The sequence below is a fragment of the Stegostoma tigrinum genome, chromosome 13 (assembly GCF_030684315.1).
Source record: "Stegostoma tigrinum isolate sSteTig4 chromosome 13, sSteTig4.hap1, whole genome shotgun sequence".
Taxonomy (NCBI): domain Eukaryota; kingdom Metazoa; phylum Chordata; class Chondrichthyes; order Orectolobiformes; family Stegostomatidae; genus Stegostoma; species Stegostoma tigrinum.
The window spans coordinates 16,861,730-16,889,219 of NC_081366.1; the positions used below are offsets into that span (position 1 = coordinate 16,861,730).

Below are 27,490 nucleotides of genomic sequence, written 5' to 3' on the forward strand. Positions count from 1 at the left end.
TTCCTGTTTCTTTGATGCCGCCTGATCTGCTGTGTTCCTCCAGCTCCACACTGTGTTGACTCTTCCTTAAATTCATTCTGTTCCTGCGTCACGCTGGGGTAGTGAGTTCCAGAGATTCATGACTGTCCATCAGAAGTAATTCCTCTTCATCTCTGTTTTACATCTGATGTCCCCTAGCCTAAAACAATGACCTTCTGTACTAAATGGCCCCATTACAGGAAACGTCTGCTCTATGTCCACTTTTGTCAATCCCCTTTAGGATGTTATATTCCTTAATTAGATCTCCTTTCACTCTTCTAAACTCCAGTGATTGCAAGCTTGAACTAACAAAGAAGTCATGCAAAGATACAACGAGGAACACAGCACAGGAACAGGCCCTTTAGCCTGCCAAAATTCGCTAATGTATGATGCCTTTCTAAATTGTAAACCTTTTGCCTCCATGAGGACTATATCCCTCTATTCCTTGCCTATTCATATATTTGTCAAGATACCTCTTAAACTTTGCTGTTGTATCTGCCTCCGCCACCTTCTCTGGGAGCACATTCCACCACTTACCACCTTTTGTAAAAAACTTGCCCTTCACATCTCCTTCAAACTTAGCCCCTTTTACCTTAAACCTATGCCCCCTTGTAATTAGCTTTTTCCTACCATGGGAAAAAGACTCTGATTGTCCACTTTATCCATGCTTCTCATAAATTTGTCAACTTCTATCAGGTCACTCCTTATCTTTTGACATTCAAGTTAAAACAAGCCAAGTTTTTCTAAACTCTCCTCAAAGCTAGTACCCTCCAAATCAGGCAAGATCCTGGTAAACTAGTTCTGTACCCTCTTTAAAGCCTCCACATCCTTTTTGTAGAGTGGCAAAAAGAACTATACACAATATTCCAAATATGGCCTGACTAAAGTTCTATACAGCTGCAAAATGACTTTCTCAATGACTGCTCAATCTCTCCTTATAAGACAAGCCTTTCACCTTTTAGAATTAATCCAGTGAACTTTCTCTGAACTGGCTCCACTGCAATTACATCCTCCCTCAAGTAAGGGACAAAAACTGTATACAGTACCTCAGATGTGGTCTCACCAACGCCTTTGTACAACTGCAACAACACTTCTCCACCTTTATACTTCATTCCGTTACCAATAAATGCTAAAATTCCATTTGCCTTCCTTATTACTGGCTATTCGTTTGAACCCCCTTATTTCTCTAGTTGACAGCATTTGACAGCACAGTGGCAGTTTCCACGAATGTATTTGAGACACCCCAACTCTAATCAGTAAATTTCTCAATATTTCTAATACCTCTAAATAGTATGACTACTTTTCAACATCTAGCAACTATAAATTTCCACCAACTAAATATTGAGAAGACCAAAACTACTTCCTTCATTTTCTGTTATAAATGATTTTCCTTTGCCACAGATTTGATTCCTCTTTTCTGCAACTATCTGAGACTGAATTAGATAATTACCAACTCTGATATTGCAGTTAATCCTGTAATGAACTTCTGGTCACATATGGGCACCATCCTTAGAGCTCACCTGTCTCTACCTTACTTGATTTCAACCCTGCTTCAGCTCATTTGCTGGAGAAAAACTCACCCATTCTCTCGACTTGACTGTTCTAATGGAATCTGGCTGGCACTCATCTTTTCATTATTTCACAAGAAGTTGGTATCACTGCTAGGGCAATGTTTACTTCCCATCCCTGAGTGCCCTTGAGAGGATGGTGGTAAACTACACTCTTGAACCAATGCAGTCCATTTGGTGTACATACACCCACAGTACTGTTATGAAGCGAATTCCAAGCTTATAATCCAGCCACAGTGAAGCAACTGCAATATAGTTCGGTGTCAGGACGGTGTGTGGCCTGGGGTTGGAGTTGCAGGTAGTAATGTTTCTATGCATCAGCTATCCTTGTCTATCAAAAGAGCTTTTGTGAATTGCTGCAGTACATCTTGTTGATGGCCACTGAGGGCTTGGTGAAGGGTATGAATACTTAAGGTGATGGATGGAATTGATTGAAACTTTGACCTAGATGCTGTTGAGCTGTTTCATTTTTTTTTAAGTTGCACTCATTCAGACCAGTGTGCTTCATCAGACTCCTGACTTTCACCTTGTAGGTATTGGACAATATTTGAAGAATCAGTGAACAAATAACTCACCCTTAAATTCTCAAACTTTGGCCTGCTCTTTCAGCCACTGCATTTCACGGCTGGGAGACAGCAAGAACTGCAAATGCTGGAAGTCTTGAGTCGAGACAATGTGGGGCTGGAGGAACACAGCAGGTTAGGCAGCATTAGAGGAGCAGGAAAATCGGCGTTTTGGGTCAGGACCCTTCATCACGAGGGTCCCAAACCAAAACGTCAACTTCCCTGCTCCTCTGCTGTTGCCTGGCTTGCTGTACTCCTCAAACTCCACACTGTATTTCATGGCTGGTTCAGTTACATTTCTAGTAACTGATAACCCCAGAATGTAATAGTGGAAGAATCAGTGATGCTAATGCCATTGAGTCTCAATGGGAAATGGTTGGATATTCTTTTGTTGGAGATGATCATTGCCTGATGCTTGTATGGGACAAATGTTACTTGCACCTTCCATACAGTTAAGTTCATCGAAAACATTGCTGCTAACTCTAATCCACATTTATATCATCATTACCCATTATTCCTACATTCTTTGATCTATGCTGATTCATGTTTAAGCAATGCCTCAGTATTAAAAATCTTTTGTTTTCCATGATCTTATAGCTCCTTATCTCTAACCTCCTCAAGCCTTAAAACCCTCTGAGATCATTGTGGTCCCTAATTCTAAGCTCCTTTCAGAGTAAACTTTACAAGAAGGATGAAGTTCCCTCCAAGACCCTCCTGTACCCCACTGGCAAAGTCAGGAGACAAACAAGTCTGCACTTGAAACCGGTTCACTCCAGAGCCATTTAATGGTAGTCTGACCTTATATTGGCATGACGTGGGTCATCTCCCCACACACACACCTGCAACCCACCCCCTCCGTTTGAGCAGTCCTTCCTCTCTTGTTTCAGCAGTGCAGTCAGCAGCAGTTCCCACTGCTGAGAGCACAGTGGCTCCCTGAAGAAAAGAAGCCAGGAGCTCAGAACAAGATGATTTCTTTGGCCAACTGGCATCCTGATTAGTAAGATTGGAGGGAGGCAGGGTGGGCAGGGAAACAGGAAGAGGTAACACGGTGATGGGGAAACCTTAGGAAAGGAACTCCAATAGATTTGTAAATTCCTACTGAAGTCATACATCCAGGATTTATGGATCTAACCTGATGCATTAAGACTATCAAAAATGCCAACTTTTCTTGCCTTTAGGGTTGTTATTTTATTTTGAAAATTAGTTGACGGAACTCAAAGTTGATGATGCATTTCTTCAAAGTGTCTTGATATGTTGCCAGTTAGCAGACTGTTATCTCATTGTCAGGAAATCATCATATCTGGTAATGTAACAAAAAATCTTAGTCCATAAAATGTACCAAGTTTCCCATCACCAGACCATGATCTCTCAGGATTCTGGCTTGCCTCCTCAAATGATGGGCCCAATATGGGGACATTCCTGGTGGTATATTTTGAAACCGGCTCCTTGGGGTCTTCGAAAATCTATAATAAATAAGGATCATAAGTTAACAGAAGTTATATTGAGAAAAGGAGGTTTGCTATTTGTTATAACAATGACTTCCATCTGTTTCCATTTATAACAATCTGTTCCAGTTAGTTATTTGTCTAACAATATCCAAATACAAGGAAGTGGAATGACAGTTAGTGCTACAACTGATTAATGGTACCTTGTGCCTTTGTTTTACAATCTATACCACAGAACAGGCTATAAAACTAAACTTAGGCGAGTATCTCATCAAAGAGGATATAATGACGTCCAAGCTCAGGGATCCTACATTTCAACTTCAACATGGCAACAAAAAAAATATACTGAGGCCCAGGATGGGGGCTCAGCATGACAATTTCAACACAAAAGCCAAGAGGGGGCACAGAAAGAGCTTATATTGAGAGGGAAATCTTAGTTCAATAGCTACAGCTTCAAGTGACTGCTGACTGGGAAAAAAAAAATCAAAGAGTAATCTCGCACAGAAGTGACGAGTTGATTGGCTTATGATTTTAAGAAGAAGGGATTAACTGAGAAACAACGGGAATAAGTGAAAGTCAGGACTAATACAAAGTAATAAAAGGAAGCAAAGTAGGGCAAGGGAAGTCAAGTTAGTTTAAAGGAAGCAAGTTTATAGTATTCCTCTACAAACATAGTTACTCCCTTGTTTAAAATGAAATTATTAAGGGAAGTCATGGCAGCAGAGCTTGCACCTGTTATATACTTCTCCTGTGCTATGTAGCAAATCATGTAAACTTTAGTTGTGCACCTGTGGTCACAAAGTATGTCCAGCTGCAACTACTGGTTATTCAAAACTGAAGGTGATGGTGAATTCATTGTGGAATATCAGCAACACTGAGTATGTTGCAGATAGCATGTTTACTGAGGTGGTCACACTGCAGGTGAAGGCCGAATAGGCAGAAAGGGATGGGTGACCACCAGACAGAGAAGAGGAACAGGAATCTCTGTGGCTGTCCTCCTTTCAAACAGATATGCCATCTTTGATACTTTTGGGTGGGATGACAGTGCAGGGAAAACAGTGGGAGCCAACTTCGATGTACCCTGGGTGGGTCTGCTACACAACAGGGGAAGAAGAAGAATGTCAGGGTTATAGTGGTAGAGGATTCAGTTGTAAGGGGAACACATAGACGTTTTTATGGCTGCAAAAGAGACCCCAGGATGGTATGTTGCCTCTCTGGTGCCAGGATCAGGAATGTCACTGAATGGCTGCAGGTCGATCTGAGAGACAAACTGACAGAGATTGTGGTACATATTGGTATCAATGACAATGGCAGAAAAGGGGATGAGGTCCTGTAAGGAGAATTTAGGGAGTTAGGAATTTGAGTAAAAAACAGGATTCAAAAGGTGGTAATTTCTGTACTACTTCCCGTGCCATGCAACTGTGAACACAGAAATACAAGGCTAGTCCAAATGAATGTGCGGCTGGAGAGATGGTGCAGGAGAAAGGGCTTTAGATCTCTGCAACATTCAGACTATTTCGGGGGTGGTAGGACCTGTGCATGGTGCACAGATTGCACCTGAACCGGAACGGACAGCATACATGCAGGGAGGTTTGATGGTGCTGTTAGGGAGGGTCTAAACTAACTTGGTGGGGGATGATGAGTGGCCTCCTGAGAGAAGGCTCAACCGGGAATATACAAGGCCAAAATAAGGAGACAGGAAGTGAGTCAGAAAGGTATAGAAATCATAAGCCAGTTAAAGAATAAGCATAATAAAATGTGAGGCTGGATGAACACAGCAGGCCAAGCAGCATCTCAGGAGCACAAAAGCTGACGTTTCGGGCCTAGACCCTTCATCAGAGAGGGGGATGGGGGGAGGGAACTGGAATAAATAGGGAGAGAGGGGGAGGCGGACCGAAGATGGAGAGCAAAGAAGACAGGTGGAGAGGGTGTAGGTGGGGAGGTAGGGAGGGGATAGGTCAGTCCAGGGAAGACGGACAGGTCAAGGAGGTGGGATGAGGTTAGTAGGTAGCTGGGGGTGCGGCTGGGGGTGGGAGGAAGGGATGGGTGAGAGGAAGAACCGGTTAGGGAGGCAGAGACATAAGCATGTTTGGCAAGGGTGGATGATATTTATTTTAATGCAAGAAGTCTTGACGAACAAGACAGATGAGTTGAGGGTATAAATTAAAACATGGGGCTGTGATATTATTGCTTTCACAGAAACATGGTTGAGAAAGGGGCAGGATTGGCATCTGAATATTCAAAGATATAAAGTATTTTGGTGAGACACAGAAGGAGGTAAAAGAAGAAGGGGTGTCACAGTATTGACCAGGGAATGAACTACAGTGCTAAGGTTGGGATGACATACAATAAAACACAATAGAGCACAGGACCAGGACCTTTGGCTCACCAAGCCTGTGCTGATTCCTAATCCTTATTAAAATCTGCTATATATTGTCCATATTCAGTTTTTTACCCCTCAGTTCACCTATCATTAATGTGTCTATTGAGAAATGCCTTAAATGTTGCTAACATGACTGCTTCCACCAACTCTACTGGCAGTGCATTCCAGGCACCCACCACCCTCTGTGTGAAAGATTTTCCCCACACTTCTCCCCTAAACTTTTCCCTTCTTACCTTGAACCATGTCCTGTTGTAGGTGATCTTTCCACCCTGGGAAAAAGCCTCTGACTATCCACCCTATCCATGCCTCTCATAGTTTTGGACATCTCTATCAGGGGTCGCCCCTCAGCCTCTGTCTTTCCAATGAAAATGATCCGAATTTATCCAATCTCTCCTCATACCTGAAACCCTCCAGACCAGGCAACATCCTGGTAAACTTTCTCTGTACCCTCTCTAAAGCATTGCATTCTTCTCATGTGTGGTGACCAGAACTGTGTGCAATATTCCAAATATAGCCTAACTAAAGTTTAATGCAGCTATAATATAATTTACCAGCTCTTATATTTGGTGTCCTGGCCAATGAAAGCAAGTGTGCCGTATGCCTTCTTGACTACTTTAGCCACCTGTATTGCCACTTTCAGAGGTCTGTGGGCTTGTACACCTAGATCCTTCTGTATGTCAATGCTCCAAAGAATTCTGCCATTCATGGTATAATTCGCATCTGAGTTTGATCTTCCAAAATGCATTACTTTGCATTTGACTGGATTAAACGCCATTTGCCATTTCTCTGCCCAAATCTACAATCTATCTATACCCCACTGTATCCTATGACAATCTTCCTCACGATCTACAACTCCCCCAATTTTGGTCTTATCTGCAAACTTACTAATTCGACCACGTACATTTTCCTCCAGATCATTTATATATATTTAAAACAACAAACGTCCCAGCACTGATGCCTGCGGAGCACCACTAATTACTGATCTCCATTTTGAAAAGCATCCTTCCATTGTTACATTCTGCCTTCGTTGACCAAGTTTTGTATCCATCTGGTCAGCTCACTCTGGGTCCCAGAAGACTCTACTTTTTGAACTAGCCTGCCATGAGATACCTTATCAAATACCTTAGTAAAGTCCATGTAGACAACATCGACTGCCCTTCCCGCAATCATTCTTGTCATCGCCTCAAAAAACTCAATTAACTTAGTGAGACATGACCTTCCATGCACAAAACCATGCTGGCTCGGTTCCAAATGTAAATAAATCTTTTCCCTCAGTAATTTCTCCAACTACCTCCCCACCGTTGACATCAGGCTCACGGGCTGTAATGATCTGGATTTCGCTTCTTAAACTAAGTATCAACATTGGCCAATCTCCAGTCCTCTGGAACTTCACCTGAAGCCAACGAGGATGCAAAGATATCTGCTAAGGCCCCAGCTATTTCTGTGTCCTAAATTCAAGCCAATTTTGTATCCAGTTGGCTAGCTCCACCTGGATCCCATGTGATCTAACCTTACTAACCAGTATACTAATCTAGAACCTTGTTGAATGCTTTGCTGAAGTGCATATAGACTGTAGTTGGCCTTCATAGTGAGAGGGTTTGAATACAGGAACAAGGATGCATTGCTGCAGTTAGGAAGGCCATTGATGAGGGCATATGTGGAATATTGTGTGAAGTTCTGATCTCTTTATCTGAGAAAGCATGTTCTTGCTATGGAGAGAATGCAGCATTATTTACTAGATTGATTCCTAGGATGGCAGGACAAACATATCAGGAGCCATTGAGTCAGTTAAGATTGTGTTGGAGTTTAGAAGAATGAGGGAGGATCTCACAGTAACTTATGAAAATCTAGGAGAACTTCACAGATTAGATGCAGGAAGGCTGTTCCCGATGGTGGGAGAGCCTAAAACTATGGTTTATAGTTTATAGTATAGTATAGATAAAGGCGTGAATCTATTAGGACTGAGATGATGAGAAATTTCTTCAACCAGAGATCAGTGAGCCTGTAGGATCATCAGACGCCATTTCTGCCACCTCCAGTGAGATGCCACCACCAGACGCATATTCCCCTCCCCTCCCTTATCTGCCTTTGCAGGGACCATTCCCTTTGGGACACTCTGGTCCACACTTGCTTCACCCCAACACCTCGCTACAGCCCTACGGCACTTTCCCCTGTAACAGGCGAAAGTGCAACACCTGTCCATTTACCTTCTCCCTCCCCAGTATCCAAGGCCCAAACATACCTTCCAGGTGAAGTAACACTTCACCTGCACTTCTCAGAATTTAGTCTACTGCATTCGTTGCTCACAATGTTGCCTTCTATACATTGGGGAAACAAAGCGTAGATTTGGCGACCACTTCATACAACATCGACCTTCTGCTCACAAAGGACTCTGAACTGCCTGTTGCGTGCCACTTCAACACACCACCCTGCTCCCTGGCCAATATCTCTGTCTCTAGCTTGCTGCAGTGTTCCAGTGAAGCCCAATGCAAGCTGGAGGAACAACACCTCATTTTCCACTTGGGGACCCTACAGCCCTCTGGACTCAATATTGAGATCAGTAATTTTAGGGCCTAAACTCTCCCATGTCCTAGCCCCCTACCCCACACCCCAGGCCTTGTTACCACACAGCCTGCCATTACACACCCCCTGTTGTTAGTCACTAACAGTGTCCATTAACAACTACTCACCCGCCCAGCCTGATCGTTAGCAACTCCTTTGTCTGTCCAACTGTCTTTCTATCTCTTTGGGGTCTATCCCATTGTTTACTCCCTACCCCACCCACCTCCCTATTTTCTGCATATCAGCTGATGTTTTCCCAGCCACCATCAATTCTGAGGAAGGGTCGCCGGACCCGAAATGTTAGCTTTGTTTTTTCCTTCACAGATGCTACCAGACCTGCTGAGCTTCTCTAGCAACTTTGTTTTTGTTTCTGATTCACAGCATCCGCAACTCTTTTGGTTTTCATACAGTCTACCCAGAGTTTTACACATCAACAACATACTGTTAACGCTTTGAAATAAATACCAATATTTCTTTTAAATTACTTTTTGTATGTGTCTATTGGTTTGTTTTTTTTTATTAAAGCTCTCTGCTCCTCCACAATATATAGTTACTCACAAACCAAAAGAAGTGCACTGATTTATTTTTCTGAGTCCTAAGGATGACCTCACACTTGCCCACACTTAATTCCTTCCATCGCAGGTTCGACATTCACTTGACCTATCGATGTTCCTCTTAAACTTTCTGCTCGATCTATATTTAATGTAATTGGTAAACTGCAATAAACAATGTGTTGGCCTATATTAGGTAATTGATAGAGGTTGTCATGAAACTTTCAGCTTATTTAAATGCTTTGTCAGATATTTTCGAATGATGCAAGTCAGGTGAAATTCTGGACAGTGTAAATTTATACTTGTAGTCCTTCGGTAAGTTATGGATCTACACAAGCTTTCTCAGGGAGGATGACAAGGTGAAACTGACATGCTTCCCTGAGGCAAGAGAGGATGGTTAAAAAAAAATCAGACGCTTGGCCACTGTCGGGTTTCACAGATTGCTAGAACCAAGTAGAATGGAACAAGCACAGTCTTGAGAACGGGAAGCTACTACTTCTCCTCTTAGTTAGAGAAAAGAGTTGTTGGGACCCAAAGATGGAAAAAAATTGTAACCTAATATTACACGGTACAGCAGATAGTTAAAACTATAATGAAATCATAATTTTAGCTTTAAAATCTATTCATATTGATGTTCTTATTCTAATGATGTCTTAATTGCCCCCAATAAATCATTTTATATGTCAATTTAATATTTAATATTTGTAGGGAAAAGGAAATTGTTCATTATATCCTTAGAAAACATGTACAATGGTTCCATTCCTCTATAATGTTCCTGACCTAGCTTTGGTAGGGATGAGAGGTGTCACTCTTCTTGAGCTTAGCTTTGTAGATCTGGTTGCACTGGACCCTGATGATCTTGACTTATCAGTACATTCCGAAGATTCTGAACTTATTGTGGATACTGAAGATTCTGTGCTTTTTTTGGATGCTGAAGACTTTGAAACTTTTTTGGGCGCCGAAGACTTTGAACCTTTTTTGGGTGCTGAAGATTTTGCACATTCACAGGTCTCAGATTCTTTCTAAAATGAAAGGAATTCCTGAACAAAGAGAAGATATAGCAATGTTGTCCCTAGATCAAAAGGTTTATATGACAAATTATTTCTACACAAAGATGCACAAGTGAGAAAAAAAATACACAAAGTATATGTTATAATATTTTAACCTATAGCCTTTGTTCCTTAGTTATAACATATAGAAATAACTGAGTTTCTTACCAGTTCTTTTCTTACATGTAAGTCCTATTCAGTGTTGATTGTTACTACTTCAATTGAGAAATTGAAATGGAGTGTCAGAGCACAAACAAAAATCCATGATCCATAAATGCAGAGCAGGAGGACTCAATTACAGGAGGAGAGGATAGTGGTAGGGACCTACAGGAATATTGTCTGAAGGAAATAGGAGCAGTTGAACAGGGAGGTTAAAGATCAGAGTCTGATCCTGAGTATTTACCTCTTAGCAGTACAAGATGATGGCTAATGACCTCACATTAGCAGTTAAGGTCAATGAATGCATCTTCACAGGACTTCTTATACCTACAAAACAATCTCCAAAATTGTTCATTGCACTACACTCCAATCACTCATCCAACAGAACTCCCTAGTAGTCAGGTCTCAAACTTAATATTCAGATGCTTAACCTCACACATTTATTGAAGCCCACTGGAGCTCCATGCTTCTGGGGTTACAGGAACATTGGGGATGATTGTATATTCCTGCCTGCTGTCCCTTTTTGATTACTACCTTGTTTTTATCCTGCTATATGTCATGAAGTGCAAGCTACAGAGTATATGATTATGGATCTTTTTTCTTGAGCAAAAGGAAACAGCTCTCTCCCTCATCCTGATTTACCCTTCTCATTTTTTGTTTTCAGATTCTCATGAACTGTGACTAGTCAGCCAATGCAGTAGCAGGAGGAAAAGATACTAGAACTGCGTGAACTTTAGAGGCTCGTCTGTAGTCAGTATCTCTATCTGATGAATCACAGGACATGGGTGACTGGCTTGCACCCACAGCAGGGTAAAGGATAACTTGGCTGGCAATTCCCTAGAAAGTGAGGTCATTGACAGGTTTGTAGTCTCACCCTCACACATTTGACATTGCTGGACGCAACACATCTATGTCTCCAAAAGTATACAAACTACCAGATAATCAGGGCAAGAGTGTGATAAATTGGAAAGGTCATTGGGCTAATGGGATGTTATCCCTTTAACAATGAGATGTTAATGGGATAACATCCCACTCACAGTTCAGAGGCCAAAGCAAATTCTCTGCAGGCATGTGGTCAAATCCCAAATGGCAGTAGGCATAAGTTTAGGGTGGTTTCTTGCTTTCCTTGCTAGGATTAAGGACATCGCTAAATGTTTCAAGCATATTGTTAAAGGTGAGATTGAGAAACCATAACTTGTTGTACACATTGGTCGGAATGAAATTTGCAGGGAAAATATTAAAGCAGTACAGAGTGAATTTAAGAGGTTAGGTAGAAGAGTAAATGATAGAACCTTAAAAGTGGTAATTTCTCCTTTATTCCCAATGCCAAGCTTGAACAAGGGAAGGAACAAAAGGATAAAAGAGATAAATCAATGGCAGAAGATTGATGCATTGTTCAGGGATTCAGGTTTTTCGATAATTGGAATTTCTTTTGGGATAGAAAAGACCGATTCACAAAAAATTGGTCTGATCTGAACTGGAAGGGGACATTTGCTCATTCCATTAAGGGACACTTTATATTACAGAGAGAGGGAGTGGAGGAATTCTAAGTAGCTGTGTGAATATAAGGATCAATTGGAAAGGTACAAAATGTGAAGAGACACGTCAATTAGAAAAGAGAGACAAGAAGGAACAATTCTGAAGAACTAAACTGCATTTATTTCAATGCAAGGTGTCTTACAGGTGGGCCTGATGAACTCAGGTCATGTTTAAGAACTTGGGATTGGGATGTCATAGCTACAGAAGATTGGCTGAGAGATGGGCAAGACTGACAGCTCAATGTTCCGGGTTTTAGATGCTAAAGGAAGGATAGGACAGTAGGCAGGAAAGGTGGGGGAGTAGGGCATTTTTGATGAAGAAATACGTTACTCCTGCAACTAGAGAAGATGTTTTTGAAAAATTGACCAGTGAAAACATACAGATAGAAATTAGAAATAAGAAAGGAAAGATCACTTCAATGGGATTGCTCTAATGGGCCCAACAATAATAAGAGGGAAGTTTAGAAACAAATCTGTATGGAGGTATATATAAGCACAATAAGGTTGGAATAATGGGGGATTTTAATAGTACAAACAATGGCTGGGGCTAACATAGTGTTGAAGGTTTGGATGATGAAGAATTTGTCAAATGTATTCAAAAAAACTTTATTTATCAATATGTCGAGGCTCCGACTCGAGAAGGAGTAAAACTAAATCTTTTGGGCAAAAGACAGGGCAGGTAACTGAAGTAAAAGTGGGGGAACACTTTGCATCTCGTGATCATAATTCAATCAGTTTCAAAATGGTTATGGAAAAGGATAAGTCTTCCATAAAAGTTAAAGATTTTAATTGGAGTAAGGCAAACTTTAATGGTATGAGACAAGAACTTTTAAAAGTTGATTGGAGTAGATTGTTCACAGGTGAAAGGACATCTTACAAGTGGGAGGCATTTAAGAGTGTGATGACAAGAGTTCAGAGGCATTATGTTCCTGATAGAGTGAAGGGTAAAGCAAGTAAGATTAAGGTACAATGGATGAATAAAGATAAAAAAATTCTAGTCAATAATACAAGAAAATCTTATTTTAGATACAGACAAGTTGGTTCAACTGAACCTTTCAATCAATATAAACACTAAGGGGCATTCTTAAGAAAAAAATCTGGAAGGCAAGGAATGGATATGAGATAACATTGGCAGATAAGGTTAAGGATAATCCAAACAGATTCCACAAATACATTCAAAGCAACGAGATGGAGGGTAGGGCCTCTAAAAAATCAAGGAGGTTGTCTTTGTGTTGAACTCCAGGAGACAGGAAAGATACTAAATGAATATTTTGCATCAGTTTTTACTTTGGAGAAGGAAATGGGCTCCAGTGAATGCAGAGAAATAAACTTTGATTATTTTTAAAAAGTTCGCATTACAGAATGGAAATTTGGGAGGGCTTAGAAAATACAAAGATGGATAAATCATCGGCACCTGTTCTAATATATTATAGAACATTGTGAAAAGTAAGGGAGGAAATTGAGAGGCCCCTTGTAGAAATATTTGCATCATCTATAACTACAGGTGAAGTGGCTGATGACTGGAGGGTGGCTAATGTTGTACCTTCGTCTAAAAAAGGTTACAAGGAGAAACTGGGGAACTGTGGGCCTGTGAGTCGGACTTCGGTTGTAGGTAAATTGTTGGAGACGATTATAAAAGACAGGATTTACAGACATTTAGAGAGGCAGAAACTGATTACGGATAGTCAGCATGGTTTTCTGTGAGGAAAATCACATCTCACAAACTTGACTGAGTTTTTTGAGGAAGTTACCAAAAAGATTGATAATGGCAAAGCAAGTAAATGTTTTCTTTTTGAATTTTAGTAAAGCCTTTGACAAAATTCCACATGGTAGACTTACATGTTAACTAACTTAGTTGATAGGTCACATGATATTCAAGGTGATCTTGCCAAATGGTTACACAGTTGGTTTAACAGCAACAGACAGAGAGCGATGGTGGGGGGTTGATTTTTGGATTGGAAGCCTATGACCAGCAGAGCTCCACAGGGATCGGTTCTGGGTCCTCTCTTGTTTGTCATTTATACAAATGATTCGGATGAACATACAAAGCATGGTTAGTAAGTTAGCAGACCAAAATTGGTGGCACAGACAGTGAAGAAGGTTTTCTAGGGTTACAAAAGGATCTTGATCAAATGGGTCAATGGGCTAAAAAATGGCAGATGGAGTTCAATCTGGACAAACCTGAGGTATTGCATTTTGGCACAACAAACAGGGGTAGGATTTATACAATTAATAGTAGGGCCTGGGGTAGTGGTGTAGAAAAGACAGACCCAGGGTTGCAGGTGCTTAACTCTTTGAAGTTTGTATCACATATACACAGGGTAGTTAAAAAGGCGTTTGGCACACTTGCCTTCATTGATCAGTCCTTTGAATACAGGAGTTGGGAACTCATGTTGAGGTTGTGCAGGACATTGGTGAAATCTCTTCTGGAGTACTGTGTCCAATTCTAGTCGCCAACATATAGGAAGGATATCATTAAGCTGGAGAAGGTGCAGAAGAGATTTTGCTAGGATGTTGCAGGGTATGGAAGGCTTGAGTTATAAAGAAAGGCTGAATAGGCTGAGACTTTTCCACTGGAGCATAGGAGGTTGAGAGGCAATCTGATAAAAGTTCATAAAATAATGAGAGATATAGAAAGATTTAATAGTAGTTGTCTTTTCCCTAGGATGGGGGGGTGGGGGGTCTTCAAGACTAGGCCGCACATTTTTAAGGGGAGACCAGAGAGATTTAAAAAGATAGGAGGTGTAAAATTTTTACACATAGGGTGGTTTGTGTGTGGAATGAACTTCTTGAGGAAGTGGTGGCTGAGGGTATAATTACAATGTTTAAAAGACATTTAGAAGTGTGCATGAATGGGAGAGGTTTGGAGCAATATGGGCCAGGAGCAGACAGCTGATATTAGTTTAGTTTGGAATTATATTTGGCATGGATGTTGGACCGAAGGGTTTGTTTCTGTGCTGTATGATTATTGCTCTATGAGAGCTGCCGAATTTGAATTCCATTAATACATCTAAAATATAAAGCTAGTCTCCCAATGATAGTGATTGCGACAATACTTCAATTGGCCTATCTGGTTCACTAATCCCTACCCTGCATGGCCCAGCTTTGACTCCAAACCCAGACAGGATTTTTCTGCATTTGTAGAGGCAAGGAATGATTAGGATTATTCAGTATGGATTTGTGCAAGGGAAATCATGTCTCACAAACCTGATTGAGTTTGTTGAGAAAATAACCATGAAGATTGAGGGCAGAGTAGTGGACATCGTTCACTTGGACTTTAGTAAAGACTTTGGTAAGATTTCAAATGGTAGACTAATTAAAAGAGTTAGATCACTTCGCAGTTAGTTCAAGGATAGTTAGGGATGCTGCACAAATGGTGGCCATGCCAGCAATGTCACAACTCAAAATAATCAGGGGAAAATACAATTACTGCCAAGTCACCTAGATCAACGCTTCCCAAACTGTGGTTTGCAACATTTAGAGAGGTTGGTTGACAAAGTCCTGAGTTAATTAAATCCAGTGCAACAATGGCAGCTGTGGAGCTCCAATGAAGTTCTAATAGTGCTTTTTTTAAACAGGCTCGCGACCTAACTGTCCAATCTTTTTGAGCTGAATCCTGTCCTGAAGAACTAAGTAGATGGTTTTCAATTTAAAAAGCTGATTGATTACACTGCTTTCCCTTAAGTGGTTCTGGCAGGTTTCTCTCAGAACTCACCCTCTCACAAGTCTGGGATCTTGGCAACACCTTAGCATCAAAATGGTGTCACAATGAGAAAACATTTGGAAGCGCTGACCTAGATAGCAATGGGTCAGAAATCACACAATAGCAGGTTATAGTGCAACAGGTTTATTTGAAAACACAAACTTTTGGAGCCTCACTCCTTAAAGAATGTATCCAACAAGTGCATAAACACATTGGAACTGCTAAAGTTGTAAAAGAGGTGTGGCAGAATCTACATTTGGCAAGGCACAAACATGAGTAGCCTGTAGCCAGGACCGGGGACAATGGTAGCACAGCTGTAACTTGCCAGAAGGAAATATTGTATACCACGTGCACTGCCCAGAGCTCAGACGTTGTTGGGACAGCCTTCAGAAGGAAGCTGATGAGCGCTGACAACAAAATGCTTAATGTAGATTCTGCCACTTAACTATTCTCCAAATTGTGAACAGTGTCAGTAGCTGTGAAGGTGATTGCGAATGATAGTGGCTCCAATGTTCATTCCCAGGCCAGGAGTTCAAATGCAGGACATTTCTCAGTTTCACAAAGCTGATTCTGGAAAAAGTGCTTTGGAAGGTTGGATTTTTATTTCAGGGCCATGGATTGCTTGGAAGGTGAACAAGATGACCCTGAAACAAGACTTGAAGTTCTGGTTGCGAATGCAAGCTGGATGCAAGCTCTAATGCTTAATGCAACGATAGGCTATCAGAATGGCTACAGTAAATTTGAAGCATGGCAAAGACTGCAACGAGGGACAGTCTTTGCACAGAACTTGTAGCTCATCCTTTCCAACGTGGAAGTAGCAGAACTAACCAGGATGCATCATCTCTGAGCTGATGTCTCAGCTTCCATTATAACACTATCAAAAGCCACCTAATGTCTGTGTGCTACAATGGAATGTCAGGATAAAGTGCCTCCTACCATTGTGACAGTACTTGGGATTTCTCAGAGAGACACTGACTTAGAGAACTGATGTGAAGGGAACTCAGCAGGGCGACTGATTAACATTTATATGCAACACAGCATGATTGATGTATAATTTTGGTGCAATATGCTTATTTTGTGAGGATACTACTTTTGACACAAAATTCATCAGCACCCAACTGAAAGTCTTTGATAATCATTTCAAATAGCACTGATGAGGGCTTCTGATCTGCTGAATAGATGTTTAGCTTTGTGACATTAAAAGGTCATAATTAGAAACTCCAAATTGGCAGCGTCAGTGTCAAATCAGCGTTGCACGTCTTCACCTAAACACCATCCAGGGAATCAAGAGCCAAGGGGATGTACATGTGCCATGGACACTATTTAGAGGCAAAATGGCACCTTGTAATAGCCATTAACAGGTACTACAGATCTGAATTAATGCCTTGACTCTGCCACAAAAGTATTTTGTGCATTGCTGAGTGAAAACAAAAAGTTGAAGCTGCTGCTTTAGCCCTGAAGTACTGTTCTGTTTGACCGCTACTCAGAACAGAGCTATTTAACTTGTGGTCCCCAAATCTAATAACTGGTGGGTCTGTGTTCTTTGCTCTGTTTCAGTTCTGTCTTGTGGACTGTAATAAATGAAAGCTATAAAAGAACTTGCATTTACAGTGCAGTTTTCAGGACATTTCAAGGCACTTCACAAGTAAGATTGAAACAAAGTGAAAGATCAGGTAATCTTACTACCTTGACAGACATACTGAAATTTTAATAAAAGAACCATTTCTCCTTTCAGTGTTTTTGCTTTATTGTTCTAGTTGCCAAGGTTCCTAAGCTCTGGAATGTTCTCTGCAAACTTCTTGGGCACCACCGCCCCCACTCCTGCTTAAAATTGATCTCTTCAACTAAGATTTTGGTCATGTGATATGTGAGTCACAATTGACTTATACTTGAAAATGCTCCTGTAGGTCAATTTAACAATGCTACATAAATGCAAGTTGTGGTTCTGTGATTGTTGTAGCTCAGTGATGGAGAAATGCAGCCCAGACACCAAAAAGAGCACTCTGCCTTTATTTGGGTAGTGCAGTTCCCTGCATCTAGTTGAGATGTCTACATCCAAATAAATTTTTAAAAAAAAATGCTACAGCATAATTAAGTGGCTTATTATGTCAAATTAATATGTTCTTTACCTTTATAATAATCTTTATCAGTTATATTTTACTTGGATTTTACTTTACAAAGCATTGTCTTACCACAGCATTTTTCCTAAATATGACACCAGATTTACTTTGTTAAAATTTTAATCCATGACCTAGCATTTATTATTAGTTAATTCATCTGTGAACTGCATTATCAACATTATTTACAATCTCAAATTCTGTTCAATTGTGAACACAATGTGTTCATGTAAAGTTAACAACAATTTTCAGTTAATAGTTATCAATGCTGTAGTGATGTTTGATCATATATTCTTGTTATTTTGGAACCTGGATTCTAAAGTAGAGATAATTTTTTTTCATTTCTGAGTTACTTTATCAAGGGTCAGAAACTCTGTTTATTTGGAAAGGAGCCCAACATCCGCAGTTCTTTTGGTTTTTATTTAGCATTTACAAGAAATTATGTGACTTGAGTAAGCTAAATAACCACACAAGCTACCTGGTGGGACAATTAAATTGAGATTTTATGATCACGAGGATGCCAGAAATAGGGTCCATACAGTAGGAAAGGTCCAAAGCAGCAGAGGGTAGTTTAGTTTTAGGCAGCCTTCTGACCATTAAAGCTGGAAGGAAGTCTTAAGCTCTTATAGCAGCCTAAGTAGACAGGGCTGAAGAAGATCTCTGAGCTTTTCTTAGAGTTCAGTGAAGTAAAATTAATGTGTCTCAAGGAGAGGTGGTACAGAAGAAAATCACAGCTAGCGAACATGCAGAAACGTACTAAAAGTAAATGTTATTGTGACCTTGTTAGTTGACCAAGAAACTGAAAAGTAAAGACAGGTGTTATACGTCAGTAGGGGTGACTCTGAAGGATTGCAAGGTGAAGCATTTTGGGAGGTGTAATAAGGGAAGGGTCATACACTATGAATGTTGGCTGCCTAGGGAGTACTGGAGAACAAAGGGATCTTGTTGTCACAAGTCCATAGGTCCCAGAAGATGTCAGAACTGATAGACAGGGTGGAGAACAAGGCACATGGAAACTTGCCTTCATTAACCAGGGATAGAGTACTTCTAAGTCTTGTTACGAATTTATAGACCATTGGTTAGGCCACAAATGGAGTAGTGTATGCAGCTATCATCACCATTCACCACATTATTGTCACTATTTTTGCATGGCACTGGGCGGACCTTGCAGAATCGTAGAATTACTTCTTGGTCAACATGTAGGGCGGTCTAGTGAAAACAGTCTTGGGTTCCCTGCACCATTGTTTTTGATGCAGGCAGTCTGCAAATTTTGTGTTGCCTGTTAATTCAAATGATTGTAGGGTGGAGCAATACAAAACTCAGCGCCCAATGGGTTCAATGTCATGTGAGGTTAGCATGAATCACCATTAGCTTGCACTATTAAAAGCCAACCTGGATCACTTGCTCAAAGATGTTCTAAAGCTGGAATGGAGGCCTTTGTTTTGGAGAGCAGAAGGGATATCAAATGTCCTCAGGGGACCAGAAGCAATGGAATCAGTCAATCATGATTGTGTTAAATATACACAAATGCTACTTTGTGTATATTTAAGGCTGAAATATGTTGATTCTTGATCAGTAGGGGTATCAAGGATAACAGGCAAAATGCAGGAAAGTGGTTATGTGGAATGTCAAGGGGTCGAACGGCCTACTCCTGCTTCCATTTCATATGATTTTATGTTTTGAAGCCAGCAATTTAGCCCAACGCAACTGGGTCTACCATCACTAGTAGTTTTACCTAATGTAGTCTGAAAGAATGCCCGAGACATAGTTCAATAAGGAAACAGATGATGAATATGTTAAGTAAGGGTTAATTGGTTATGAATTGGTTATGGAAACTATGGGAGCTAGTAATCAGTGGGGTGAGAGTTTTATGGAGAGTTGTTAACTGAAATAAAACTCTCATTAAAAATGTAAATTTGAACTGATCAAAAACATTTGTCTTCTTCTGTATAACAGCAAGAATTTCAATGACCTCACAAGTAAGTCAAGTTTACTGAATATACCTTTAAATGCCACACCTCGTGAACTATGCCACACACCCATCACTCACCAATGAATAATCTCCATCAATCATGACTCATATCTTAACATTCATAGTTGCAAATCACCCCCACACACTTGACATTGCTGGAAGTCTCACACCTACATCTCACAACATGTAAATAACACTAGATAATCAGGGGGAGAAAGTAGTGAATTGGCAAAGTCATTGGACTAATAATGAAGAGGTCAAGGCAAATATTCTGTGGACATGGGGTCAAATTCCAACAGAAGAGCTGCCGTATTTGAATTATATTAATACATCTGGAATATAAAGCCAGTTTCCAAATAATAATGATTTTGACAACTATCTCATTTGGCCTATCTGATTCACTAATCATTAACTCGAATGGCATAGATATGTTTCCACACCCAGAATAATGTGGTTGACTCTGACTGTCCTCCAATATGGTCAAGTCTGACACTCAGTTTAAGGACAGTTAGTAATGCCAAACAAATGGTGGCCATTGCCAGCAATGCTCACAACTCAAAGTAGTAAGGAAAATGTACCTTTACTACTACTTCATCCAGACACCTACCTCCCACAAGTGAATTAAAAATTCGTCAAGTACTCTGAGTTATTTGTACATTTCTTATTTCTGCTATTATATGGTTCAGATAAAAAAGCTATACTTACTTCTAACTGTTCCATGGCTGCAATCTTTCTGTCTAGGAATTGTTGTTTCCTTAATGCTTCCATGTGGTATAATGCCATTCTCCGATATCTATAGGCTCAAGTAGATCTGGTCATCAGCAAAGATGATGTGGAATTTTAAGTTTACACTGCTAATTCTTATCCAGTTATTTCAATAATAGTTATTTTCTGTTTTGTAGTATCTCTTAGAAGCTTCTCAGTTTAAACGACTCTCCAGTGTTTGTTTATTAATTCACTGGCTTTTGGGGATTATCATCACTAAATTTTTAAATCAGATAATTGAACTAAGTAGAACTGGAGGTGGCTATTCAGCTGACAGTGTCTCCTTCAAAGAGCATCTCGTCCAGACTCATTTCCCTATCTTATAGCTGTAAACCTACATTCCCTAGCCTGCACATCCGCAGGACACTGAGCAATTTAGCATGGCCAATCCACCAAACTTGTACATCTTTGGAAGAAGGGTCACTGGACCCAAAACATTAACTCTGCTTTGTTTTCACAGATGTTGCCACACCTGCTGAGTTTTGCTGGCAATTTCTGTTTTAGAACATAAAACAATACAGCACATTACAGGCCATTTGGCCCACGATGTGCTGAACTTTTAACCTAATCCTAAGGTCTATCGAACCTCCACCCCTGTATGATACTATCATCCATATGCCTCTCAAATAGCTACTTACATGGCCCTAATGAGGCTGACTCCACTACTCTCTCCACGCCCTAACCACTCTCTGAGTAAAGAACCTACCTGTGATGTCTCCCCTATGTCTACCTCCACTCACTATAAAAATATCCCCTCTCGTAATAGCTACCTCCACCCAAGTAAATTGTCTCTGGCTGTCCACTCTATCTATACCTCTGATCATTTTCAAGTCACCTCTCATCCTTCACCGTTCTAAAGAGAAAAGCCCTAGCTCTTTCAACCTTTCCTCGTAAGACCTTCTCTCCATTCCACGGGCAACATCCTGGTAAATCTCCTCTGCACCTTTTCCAATGCTTCCAACATCTTTCCTGTAGTGAGGCGACCAGAACTGTACTCTAGGTGTGGCCGAACATGCTTTTGTATAACTGGAGCATAACTTCACGGCTCTTGAACTCCATCCCTCTATTAATGAAAGCTACCACAACATACACCTTCTTAACAACTCTATCCGCTTGGATGGTGGCTTTCTGATTTCTAGCATTCATAGTTCTTTGGTCGTTTTTGCTGGCTGTTATAGCTAGCTTGATTATACTTCCTCCACTAGTTCACCCTGGTTCCTTTAAGAACTCTATTTAATTTTCTTAGTTTTTCTGACTCCATTGCATTTGTTCTGCTGATACCAAATTACATCCAATCCTGCTGATATGGCTTCCTTTCTCATCTAACAAGGATTCCCTTTCACTATATGTGAAAGAGGCCCTCTATTAAGTTCATTCCACAATCCCACATTTGTGCTCTCACTCTTCCCTTCCCTGTTAGGGTCAAATTCAGGTTCCTTTATTCAAATTTGCAATAACAACATTCATATTCCATCAGATCATCCCTGGACACACACAATTCTGAAGGGATTGTTTAGTCATGACATCAATCTGCTTTCCTGGGTGCTTATCAATGAGGAAGTGAACACTCAATGCTGTACTTTCATCTCCTCCTACTTTCATCTTCCAATATAGTTTTCTGTCAAACACACCCAAGATGTCTTTCCAATTTAAAATCTTCAAAGGTTGAGAAAAGCTGTATCATAACAAGAACTTTCTGCCAAGGGTTGCTAGGTAGAACTGATAGACCAGCTGCAGTAATTAAACATTTATTCAGATGGAAAAATGACAAGTTTAAATTCCATCCTGAATGACTGCTTAAAATTGCCTGTTCCTCCGGTCAGCTTCCCAAATCCTGGAAAATATGTTTCTCTCCAGAACCAAATGGGTTTCCATTAACCATGGCAAAACCCACTGTGGCAGCAATATAGTCTGGCAAAATCAAAATCACTACATTTCACCTTGCCCCAACCCATCTAAATTGAGGAATAAAATTTCTCTTAACTCTGTTTTCCTATCCTATTTCATGTCTGACCTGCTGTGTATTTCTACCATTTTCTGTTTTTATTACAATAGAAAAGACTGATGTACATCAAAATGTTCAGGCATTAACATGGATAGACATCGAACATAAAAAGAAATTTTATTATTTGAGGGATTTTATTGCACACTTACTTTGGTAAAAAAAGAATTGGTGATAAGTTGACTACCACGAGAGTATTGATTGTTCCAGAGTAAAGAATCCTATCTAAACAATCTTTCCATATGGGGCCTGTTCTTTATAAAACAAGAATTAGGCCACAGCTAAAGTATTTAGAAAATTGTTGCTGTTCTTAATAAGGCAAAGAGATGATAAGACCATAAGATATTACAGCATAATTAGACCTATCAGCCCATTAATTCTGCTCCAGCATTTGTTTATGGCTGGAATGTTTCTCAATTCCATTCATACATATTCTCCCTGTAACCCTTGATTCTCTTACCAACCAGGAACCTATCTATGGCTGCCTTAAATACACTCAATGAGTGGCCTCCACAGCCCTGTGCGGCAATGGGTTTCACAGATTAGCCATGCTCTGGCTGAAGAAATTCCTCCTCACCTCAGTTCACTCTGACGTTGTTCTAGTGTCTTTATGTCACTCCTATGAGTGGAAACATTTTCTCCATATCCATTCATTTGGAAGGAAGTTATGATGAATATTTCTGAAAAAAATTGCTCATCCTCAAGTATTTTGTCCAATTCTGGACACTGTGTTATAAGGTCGTGTTGGAGCTGATGGGCTTCTAAGATTATTGTTTGTCAACTTATTCTCCTAAATTAGAGATAATAAAGAAAGGTAAATGATTCAGAGGTAAATCATATGAAGGTGAAGAAAGGTCAGGAATATAAATAAAGATGAGTATTTCAGAGACGGTTTAAGAAAGAAAATTATGTTTCAGGGATCGGATTTCAGTCACTTGGATGGATGGAGAAATTTTCCTTAGGTGAACAATGTTTGGAGCTTTTCAAAATCACAACGGTCTGGACAGAGTGGACAGTGAAGTTTGAGAACAGGGGAGACAAATTTATGGTGAATGGCAAAAGAACCAAATACCCAGCCCCATCTCCTACCTACTAGCTTCTTCCCACCCCCTTGACCTGTCCATCCTCCCTGGACTGACCTATCCCCTCCCTACCTCCCCACCTACACTCACCTCTACAGGCTCCATCCCCACCCCTTTAACTTGTCTGTCTCCTCTCCACCTATCTTTTCCTCTATCCATCTTATATCTGCCTTCCCCTCTCTCCCTATTTTTTTCAGAACCTTCTCCCCCTCCCCTTTTCTGATGAAGGGTCTAGGCCCGAAACGTCAGCTTTTGTGCTCCTAAGATGCTGCTTGGACTGCTGTGTTCATCCAGTTCCACACTTTGTTATTTTGGAAAGATGGTTTAGTTGGGACTCTTTACTCTGGAACAGAGAAAACTGAAGAAAGGTGAAAGAAATACTTTATTTTTTCATGTGATGTGGGTGTTGCTGTCACTCCAAATTCTCAAGTGGATTGGCAAGCCACTTCAGAGGGCAATTAACAGTCAATCCATATTCCTGTGGTGCTGAAGTCACATGTAGATTAAAATAACTCTAGTTTTTATTACAATCATAGCAATTATTATTTTTGAGCATCTAATTCCAAAATTTCATGGAATGATTTGATTTCGTGGATGATTTGATAAGTTTCACTCAATCTTCAAATTAAACATTTGAATTTTCTAAGTCATGGGACTGTGGAAGGTCTGTAGTTCATTATACTTAAACAAAAGAGCTAACTAGATTTCTGGATACAAATCAAGTTAAAGAATATGGAGAGAATGGAGAAAGGTTTATTTGAAGTAATAAATCAGTAATGATCATAATGATGGGAGAGCATGCTGGAAAGGCAGAATGGCCATTTTTAAACAAAAGATCAACATGAATAGAGCACCCAGTGGACTGAAAGCCAGCAATGGGAGGGAGCAGTAGCAAGTACCTTCAAGACTAAAAACAAAATTAAAGCAAGCGAACACATGGAGCCCACCTGAAACTGGCAGAGACGGTATGTTAGGCTACACCAGGGCAACAAACTAACTGGTTATGACCCATTACCTTCTAGAATCAATCACTCTTCTAACCCACGTGAAGAGATCGTAGCAAATACGTTTGACTCTCCGGACACAGCAATGTTAAATCGTCCAATATTGAGAGTTACGTGTGAAATGATTCATCGGTGACGCCGTGCTTGCCTGATGAACCGCTTTTGTGACATAACGAACCACCTCAGCTAAGAAATGTAAAACAAACAGCAGGCTTCTTTTGGGGAGGCGGGGGGTGTGAAGTTTAACGCCTGCTTCAACCCGACTTTATAACTACATTCAATTCAAAAGCCTTCACAGATCTTTCTGTATTGAAAAATAAATTTTAGAAAATATTTTAAACTTTAAATTATTATATTGAATATATTTCAAAATGCATGTTAATATGAAGAATGAGAACACAATTCCAGGATTTTGCAGAATTCAAATTTCACCGCCGACTGTTGGTGGGGTGGGGGAGATATGTTACTCATTGGGGCTCCAAGCGCTCCCTATCTTTATTCCCACTCTGGCCCCTTACTCCTCCAGGTTTGCACCCTGTCCTTTCGCAGGGACCGACTTCACAGGCAGAACCCGCCCTCAGAGCTGTCGATCAGGACCACCTCCCAATGCGATTGGTCAGTGCGGCGGGTCGCACCGCCCCCTCTACGGGGTCTCCCCGCGGCTCCTGCAGCCGGTGCCGCTCCACCGAACGTGCTGGCGGCGCAGGCCCCGCCCCCTTACCGACCACCCCATTGGCTTGGCGGGTGGATCCCCCACCCCCATTGATGGTCGGTGCTGTCAATCAGACCTTCCTTCTCTGCCCAGCAGGTTGGTGTGTGATTCAGCCGGCGCTCTCCTCGGCGGTGCGGGTACTTTTGTAATTTTTTTTCCACCCAAAATATTCCGGCCCCGCCCCTTCAACCCCAGAAGAAATTATTTCAATTGCGCGGATTGAGAAAGGTGAGGAGGGTTTCAGCCTTCCTGTTCCTGATCGAAGCTCCCGGTTCGGCCTCCCCTACGCTTCTCACTCACACTCTCTCTCCTCCCCGGATTCCTGCGGTGAGCGAGTTGAGCGGCTGGTGGCGGGGCCTGGGGTGGGAGAGAGTGTGGAAGAGAAAAGACAGTGAGGGAAGGGAAGGCCAGGCCGCCGCCATTTTAAACACCAGGCCGCGGCGGCAGCGACACGAGGGTTGGGGGGGTGGGTTGCAGAGTGAGACCCGGTGATTTCCTCCTAGCGCTCTCTTTCTCTCTGACTCCGCTCGCCGACTTAGGGTGGGGGAGAGAGAGGTTGTTGGTCTGGTCGTGGCCTGTAGTGTCGTTGTCGGGGATGGGGGGGGGGGGCAGAAAGGAGGGGGGTGGGGGTAGGTCTGGCCTTTGTTCCCGTCTCGGGTGGCGGGTAAGGGAGTGGGGGGTAAACAGAAAGGGATTGGGACCCTCCTTCAGTCTATCGTCGACGAAGTGGCCTCTGTGTCTTGATCAACCCCCCCACCCGCTCGCACGTGGTTGCCATCCGATATTCCCGCGTCGTTAAAGCCGCCCCCCCCCAAACACCTCGAGGCTTTTACTTGTCCCCTACAGTTCCACGTGTTATGGAGCTCAGCCTTGCCTCTGCCTGCCCTGTGCAATCCGATCATATTTTGTGTCCATCCCACAGGGCGGGAAGGGTGTTCAGGGGCCAGGCATTGTCTGGCTCGAATCCACACCCCCCCCCCCCCCCCCCATTTGAGAACACTCGTGTCTCTTCTCTCCTGTCACGTAAGATTATTTCAAGTGTGCTGGAGTCTTCTCTTAAACGTGCGACTTGTGCGAGCGAATCCTACGCAAATAGTGGATCAATTAGAGGGGGAGAACAATACCGTTCTTTTTGCCATTTAGCTTTTGTTTTCAAGAAAATGCCTCGCCCTTGTTACATGGAGTGGCCAAATTTCTCCGTTTACATTTCCTTGGATTGCAGGTTCAGGCGGAGGGCGCCCTCATTGTAATCCTTTATAAATTAAGTTAATTTTGATTGTGCGTGAAGCGCAAAATTGCAACGTTTGATAGTTGTAATTTGACGCAAGACGTTAGAAATCCACTGTCCCCAATCCCTTTTAGTATTTGTGGGATTGTCCGTGGTGATGTTAGAGACTGAGAAGACCTGTTCCTGTCTGTCAGTAATTAATCTGTGGCGTGAGGAAAACAAAAGAAAATCAGAGTGCTGCAACGGTTTTGAGCTCTGGTCTTTTTATTTTCTGATGGAGCCACATAACTTGCAATTATTTTTCAAAATTGGAACTCCATATTGGAGAGTTATGATGTTTATTACTAATCTGGCTGTATCAGTTTTAACTTTTTTAAAGTGTTTACCCAGGTAAGAATGCTGTAAGCAAAAGGGTAAGGGATGCTCAGGATATGTTGAGCACATCAACCTGACATAGTCAAATGCAGAACAAAACTTGGTTCACTATAAGAACCCAAATAAAACACCAGTATACCATGTTTTACAACCCTTGTGACTTTTGAGTTAAATCTTCTGAATTCTTCCCTCAAAACTTAAATATGTACTTGGATAGTTTTGACTTGATCCATTTGAACTCCCCTTAGTTGAACTGGACAGCTTGCAAAGTCATAATAAGATAGTCCTGTTTACTTTGTTTTTTTTTTCTTGTCTAGCAATTCTCAGTTGACCAAAGAGATGGTGATGGAGAAGCCAAGTCCCCTGCTTGTAGGGCGGGAATTTGTGAGGCAGTATTACACACTGTTGAACCAGGCCCCTGACTATTTACACAGGTAAGATGGCATTTTTTTTCCTGCAGCTGTCTACTTTTTTGTATGATCGAAGGCAAGGCGCAATCTGTGTGACTGGATCAACTAAAGATAGGATTGCTTGGTCATATTGGTTTGGAAGTTATTAGCAAGAGACTTAAAAAGATGTGCAAGTGAATGGCCATTTTCAGACTGCATTCAATGTTTTGTATAAACTGTCTTTACCAACTCCAAAGTGTATCAGTTACTGTAACTAATACTTGTTCATTTGGGCCATAGTTCTT

At 41.3% G+C, this 27,490-nt stretch overlaps 1 protein-coding gene and 1 long non-coding RNA gene across 6 annotated transcripts in view; one reads left to right on the top strand and one right to left on the bottom strand.

Annotated features, from left to right (window-relative positions):
- Positions 1 to 3,525: 3,525 nt before the first annotated feature.
- LOC125458171 (uncharacterized) lies at positions 3,526 to 24,589 on the bottom strand. Its single transcript, XR_007248785.1, has 3 exons — positions 24,493 to 24,589; positions 20,334 to 20,421; positions 3,526 to 3,612 (listed from the first exon to the last, which is right to left on the bottom strand). It is a non-coding gene; the product is annotated as an uncharacterized LOC125458171 (long non-coding RNA).
- Positions 24,590 to 25,173: 584 nt separating this feature from the next.
- g3bp1 (GTPase activating protein (SH3 domain) binding protein 1) overlaps positions 25,174 to 27,490 on the top strand; it is a 33,325-nt gene continuing 31,008 nt past the window's right edge. Inside the window, exons 1-2 of one of the 5 annotated variants that reach the window (XM_048543711.2) lie at positions 25,174 to 25,289; positions 27,114 to 27,230. In XM_048543711.2, coding sequence (XP_048399668.1) covers positions 27,136 to 27,230 — 95 coding nt within the window. In that variant the 5' untranslated portion in view covers positions 25,174 to 25,289; positions 27,114 to 27,135. Of the gene's footprint in view, positions 25,521 to 27,113; positions 27,231 to 27,490 lie in introns of all 5 variants that reach the window. The other 4 variants (XM_048543710.2, XM_048543709.2, XM_048543708.2 and 1 more) reach the window with 4 other exon arrangements.